Source organism: Lutra lutra, chromosome 5 (assembly GCF_902655055.1).
Source record: "Lutra lutra chromosome 5, mLutLut1.2, whole genome shotgun sequence".
NCBI lineage: Eukaryota > Metazoa > Chordata > Mammalia > Carnivora > Mustelidae > Lutra > Lutra lutra.
Genome location: NC_062282.1, coordinates 140,517,560 through 140,523,559, shown reverse-complemented (window position 1 = coordinate 140,523,559; position 6,000 = coordinate 140,517,560). Strand labels below are relative to the sequence as shown.

The following is a 6,000-nucleotide window of genomic DNA, read 5'->3' as shown; positions in this document are numbered from 1 at the left end:
ATGTGGTATTTTGTTTTGGCACCGAGTAGCCAAATAGAGTGGGATCTGACAAACTCATGACAAACCTGAAACTGGAAAACTGGATTCCCATTCAATATGCTGGATCCTTATTTTCATTAAAAGAACACTGTAATAAGGAGGAAAGAGGTGTTACTTTTAACGATAATAAACTTGTTGTTTCATATATCTGATACCATTTAACTGATCCAGGTTAACCCTTAAGAAGGAAAAGGTAAAGGTGGTTTGATGCATTGCTTTTGAGAGAAACCTATAGTTTCTTTTTTTTTTAAGATTTTATTTATTTATTTATTTATTTATTTGACATACAGAGATCACAAGTAGGCAGAGAGGCAGGCAGAGAGAGGGGGAAGCAGGCTCCCTGCTGAGCAGAGAACCCGGATGCGGGCTCCATCCCAGGACCCTGAGATCATGACCTGAGCTGAAGGCAGAGGCTTTAACCCACTGAGCCACCCAGGCACCCCCTATAGTTTCTTTAATACAAAAACATTGTTATTACTAGAGGAAATGTGAATAGCTTAATAAGAACAGGTTAATAGAATCATCTTTGCAAAGAATCAAGATAACAAGATATCAGGGACAATGGAAAATTACTCTTCACTTTTAAAATAAGCATCTAAGTTTGCCAAGAGCTTATATTATAAAAGAACAGTCTTTACAGAAAAAAATTTAAAGTTAAGCTATTTTAAATCACATAAAAATGACCTGCTGATGAGAAATCAACTTCTGTTGGGAGCTACAGAAAGGATTCTTTAAAAGGATGGATGGAACTTAACCTAATCTTAAAAAGTAGCCATTGAGAAAGCAGAGCTGGCAGAGGGAAAGGCCAAGGAGAGAGCCTGGGCTAAGAAAAGATAGAACACAAACATTGACCTGAGAAGACTGTGCTGGCTGGAGAAGTGAGGTATTGGATAATAGGGGTGGTCCACAGAAAACACTACAGAGCCTTTAAGAGCCACAGATAAATTTCATATTAAGAACACATTTACTGGATTCCGGAAGAAACGAGAGCACGACGTGAACATGGGGAAGCAAAAGAAAGCAAGGAAGTATGCGACAATGAAGCGAATGCTTAGTCTCCGAGATCAGAGGCTTAAAGAAAAGGATAGATTAAAACCTAAAAAAAAAGAAAAGAAAGATCCCAGTGCACTCAAGGAAAGAGAAGTCCCCCAACATCCTTCCTGCTTATTCTTCCAATATAACACACAGCTGGGCCCACCTTACCACATCCTGGTTGATACCAACTTTATCAACTTTTCCATTAAAGCCAAACTTGACTTAGTACAGTCAATGATGGACTGTCTTTATGCCAAGTGTATCCCTTGTATAACTGACTGTGTAATGGCTGAAATTGAGAAACTGGGGCAGAAGTATCGAGTGGCTCTAAGGATTGCCAAGGATCCAAGATTTGAACGATTACCATGCACACACAGAGGAACCTACGCAGATGACTGCTTAGTGCAGAGAGTAACTCAGCACAAGTGTTACATTGTGGCCACAGTTGACCGAGACCTTAAACGAAGGATCCGGAAGATTCCTGGAGTTCCCATCATGTACATTTCTAACCATAGGTACAACATTGAGCGGATGCCAGATGATTACGGAGCCCCTCGGTTCTAATTCTTAAAAGATAGAGTTCCTCTGCCTTCCTTTACCAACTTTTTCTATTGCTGGTTCATATTAGCAACATGCTATAGCATGAATTATTCTTCTTACCCTTTTCCTGTTATGAGCTGAGTATGGTTAAATACACTCACTTTTTGGTATTGTTTTGAAATTGATAATTTGTATCATTTTAAATATTGTTGCATTTTTTTTATAAATCAGATGATTGCTCATATAAAAAAAAAAAAAGAACACATTTACTTAAGTATTATGCAATCATAACAACAGCTTTCTCCCCAGTGAGAGGACACATTTTCCATAAAGCTCTAAACTTATCTTTAAGGTGCCCTTTCCCATGTGTCTATGAATGGAATGTCTACCACCTGCCTGAGTTGAAGAAGCCATTACAGTTCAGAAGCTCAGCTTTAAGAAGGAGAGGTAAATGAATAAGAAGACAATTACAATTCAGTGTATGGCTTGTTAGTGGCAAAACTACTTTTGTGCAACATTATTCAAATAGGAAGTCAACTATCAAGGCATTTGTGCCCAAATCACACATTAGACTATAAGAATACCAACCCAAATGCAGGTATGATTTTAAGTAATTTGACTACAGAATCATGACTTATGAAAATGGGTATGACTGATAGAGACTCATAATGAGGCCTAGCTTAAATGTTCTTTCATAGGTCCTGAAATTATTCATTTTATCTGTGAATCTGAATTTTGTAATGTGAAGTCCAGAGAGACAATGAAACTTATTTCAAGGGTTCAGTCTCGGGTCATCTTTGGCCCTGCCTCCTACATCCTCCACTTGAGTACTCTGCCTTCTTATTTTCTTGTCTTTGCCCAGCAACTGCTGACATCTTGTTCCAAAACACGCATCCACACTGAGTCCTGGGGTGCAGGTCCCCAGCACCTGTAAAGGTCTGCAGTAGACCCACCCATATCCCTGTGCTTGAGAGAACACATTAAATACCAAATAAAAACATGTGGCATGTCAAGGGACACCATGGAAGAAACAAAACAAAACAAAACAAAACAAAAAACTCTTTCCTACTTTTTGAGTGAGGGATCTTGCAATTTCACTTTGCACTGGGCTCTGCAGATTTGTGTCACCCATCCCGCAGTCCTGTGGCAGTGGACAATTACTGGTGAGACACCTGGCTCCTGGCAAGTCAGTTTCCCCATCTGTAAAATAAGAATAGTTCCTATGTCCTTACTTTTCTGTGACTATTTTGGAGATAATTCATGCAGAGCTTCTGCCCCAGACTTTGATCCATTTTAACGATCAACACTACCTGGTGTTAACTATTAATTAAAAGATTACCTAATGCAGATTTACTCCCGAATGTCTCCTCTGCCTACAGGCTAATACTTCAAAACAGCTATTCCCATAGGCAGTTGCAAATGTGCTTTAAACGTTTTTGCTTTAAAGGTTCTACTTTTTCATCTTTGTTTTCCCTTATCTTTTTAAGATTTTATTTATTTATTTGACAGGGATCACAAGTAGGCAGAGAGGGGAGCAGGCACCCTGACCAGCAGAAGGCCTCACGCTGGACTGGATCCCAGGACTCTTAGATCATGACCTGAGCAAAAGGCAGAGGCTTACCCCCACTGAGCCACCCAGATGCCCCCTTGGTTTTTCTTTAAATTTAAACATTGATTACCTAAATTTAAACCTTATTACGTTGTGCAGAAAAAAATATGTTCGTGCTTCAGCTACAACGGGAGCCTGGAGAGAAAAAGCTGTATCCAACAAGGACTGCTTGTTACAAGCACAGGAATCTTCACAAACGCTAGATTAAAAATTCAGAGCAAAATCTGGTCACTCTACTTTCGTAAAAGGGCTTTCACCTCCCCACTGGCACACAAAAACACGATCCTTACAGAGCCGGGCCACGTCTACAAACGAATATAATAAAATCAGCATCTTAAAGAACTTCTAATCTTGGCAACAGCTACGGGGCGCCCGCCGAGCCACCCGCCCGCGCCCGGTTTCCGCAGGAACGCGCGGTTCCAGCCCGTAACACGCCCCTCCGGAAGTTGTTCTCACTCACTTCCGTTCTCGATCTCCCTGTTGCTCAAGCGTCGGCCCGAACGCGCCGCGGACGAGTTTTGGGCCGCAAAGGCTGCCGTAGAGGGGCGTGGTGACGGAGCCACGATTTCCCGGTTCACGTGCCGGCTGCCGCGGGGTCTTCTCAGACGTACCATGGCTCAGCCGGGGACTCTCAATCTCAATAACGAGGTAGGAGCCGAGGCCCGGGGGGACCTGTGGGGCTGCCCTTCAGGACCGCCACAATGGCTTCTCTGGGTCTTTCTGACAAGCCCGTGGTGTCCTGAGGACCAGGGTGCGAGTGCGGCAGGGGCAGCTTCAGGGTGGGCCCTGGCCGCTTTCTCGGAACTCGGAGCCTGGCCACAGTAACTTGGCCTCACGGTTCCCAGGCGGCTGCAGCAAAACACCTGTTTCTGGTCCTCGGGCCGCAGGAATTTTTATGTGTGGGATGTTGGGAAGATCATGTAATTTAATATTCAGTGCCCTCGTCTGTAGAACGAAGCTCCTGAGAGTAGCTTCTTTGCAAGGTTGTTGTGAGATTTAAGTTAATTGGAATATGGGAAGCGTTTGCACAGTGCCAGACCGCTAATCCACCCTCTACGCATTTCCTGCCTTTCGTTGGTTGCGGGAGGTGAAGCGGAGGGCTTGAGAGCTCTTTGCTAAGGGACTGCTCGTCTTCAGTGCGATCATGTCGCTTCTAAGGATGTACGCCCGCGTTTCTTACTCCAGCTACTCTCCCATTTCTTTCTTCCATGGACGCAAAGTTTTTAGGAAGAGTTGTTTATACTTTCCCTCCCTAATTCCTCTTCTCTCCTTCTTTCTTAAATTCAGTCTGAAATCAGGTGTTTCCCCTTATCCCTGCTAACAAAAGGTCGGTGTCACTCGGGTACCATTTCTGCCTCTGTCCCCTTTCCACTTTGTGGTTCTATTTACGGAAGTCATCAGACACCTGAAGACTTAAAGTAAGCTGAAAAAGCAAGAATCAAATGAGGACCTCGCAGCTACTGCAAAGGAAGTTCTTTATCTTCTTTATTCAGTGGCTTTTCAAGTGTTTGCCATGGCCAAGACATAGTGTTCATGTTGTACAGTTGTATGTAGACCTACTTTCTGTTTCCAAGCAACCTAGGCTGGGATGGGAAAGGGTAGGCAAACCCACCGATGGTACAGCATCACGCCGGGAAAAACAAGGAATGAAGAAAGGTTGCCAAAGAAGGCAAAATGAAGTGATCGTTCTGTCTTTAAGGATCTTACACTTAATTGCAGTCAGTGATTCAGCGGAGGAATAGAAAGCATTCCAGACAGGGACTGGTATAAGGCAGGAAGAGACGGTAGGAAGAAACCCCTTGGGTGGTATAGGGCTAGATAACTCTCCATTGATGAGAACTTCTGGGATTCAGTAGAAAATGAAACTAAATGATGTTACTGCCTCAGTGCCAAGTTAATTAGTCTGAATTTCACTTGAAAGTGGAGTACAGAATATAGAGAATGGGGAAATTCTGAAGTTGTTTAACATACGTGCGTAAACACAGATTAAGTGGGTGCTACTTCCAGAAAACATTTGGTGGGCTTTTTCTCATTAGTTTGCCTAGGACGTAAAATACAGCTTCTTTGGAGTGACTCCTTGGGCATTCTTTGAAATACTAGTGAGCGTCCCATTCAATTTTGAAATTGCCATGAGAGTACTAATGAAAATCATTTAGGCCTCGTCACTTAAAGTGTTTTCTTTTTCCACTAATTCTCAGTCCTCTTTTTAAAGCAGTTAAAATTTGATCTTTAGGAATTCCTCACAAATTCACCTCAGTCTGGGTGGGTTGTCTGTACTTTGTGCTACCACTTTCTACTCTTTTGTTTTTAAAGATTTTATTTATTTATTTATTTGACAGAGAAATCACAAGGGGGGGGGGCAGGCTCTCTGCTCAGCCTGATGCAGGCCTTGATCCAAGGACCCTGAGATCATGACTAGAGCTGAAGGCAGAATCTTAACCACTGAGCCACCCAGGTGCCCCACTTTCTACTCTTGAAACATTTGTCTACCTCTTTCTCTGTTTTTACGTATCTCTCTACCAATGTATGTGCTCTATGATAATGTTTTCTGGCGACTAGATGAGCTTATCAAATTAGGAAGTGTATATATCCCATGTTAAAGTAAATCTTACACGTTCTCATATGAAGGTGGGGGGGAAAGGACAGCAAAAGTGGAAATGATGGAAGGTGTTATAATGGGAGAAAAATATCTACAAAGGGAAAAACAAATACAGATTTGTCTACATAAAAACGGCGAAACGTCCCCAAATTTAAAAAAGACAACCAGTTAGAAAAAA

At 42.5% G+C, this 6,000-nt stretch overlaps 2 protein-coding genes across 7 annotated transcripts in view; both read left to right on the top strand.

Moving 5' to 3' along the window:
* The first annotated feature begins 1,015 nt into the window (after window positions 1-1,015).
* Window positions 1,016-1,799, top strand: LOC125100792 (rRNA-processing protein FCF1 homolog). The gene has a single exon (XM_047731232.1). The coding sequence runs from the start codon at window positions 1,042-1,044 to the stop codon at window positions 1,636-1,638; it is 597 nt and encodes a 198-aa protein (XP_047587188.1). The 5' UTR covers window positions 1,016-1,041; the 3' UTR covers window positions 1,639-1,799.
* A 1,852-nt stretch (window positions 1,800-3,651) lies between these two features.
* SRFBP1 (serum response factor binding protein 1) overlaps window positions 3,652-6,000 on the top strand; it is an 85,306-nt gene continuing 82,957 nt past the window's right edge. For all 6 annotated transcript variants that reach the window (XR_007127656.1, XR_007127655.1, XR_007127653.1 and 3 more), the window contains exon 1: window positions 3,652-3,871. Coding sequence is in view for 1 of the 6 variants with exons in the window: in XM_047731229.1 (XP_047587185.1) it covers window positions 3,836-3,871 (36 nt within the window). In the remaining 5 variants the exon portion in view is untranslated. The remainder of the gene's footprint in view (window positions 3,872-6,000) is intronic.

Bases quoted from the DNA above. Each gene is read 5' to 3' on its own strand.
- LOC125100792 (XM_047731232.1), top strand. From the start codon at position 1,042: ATGGGGAAGCAAAAGAAAGCAAGGAAGTATGCGACAATGAAGCGAATG.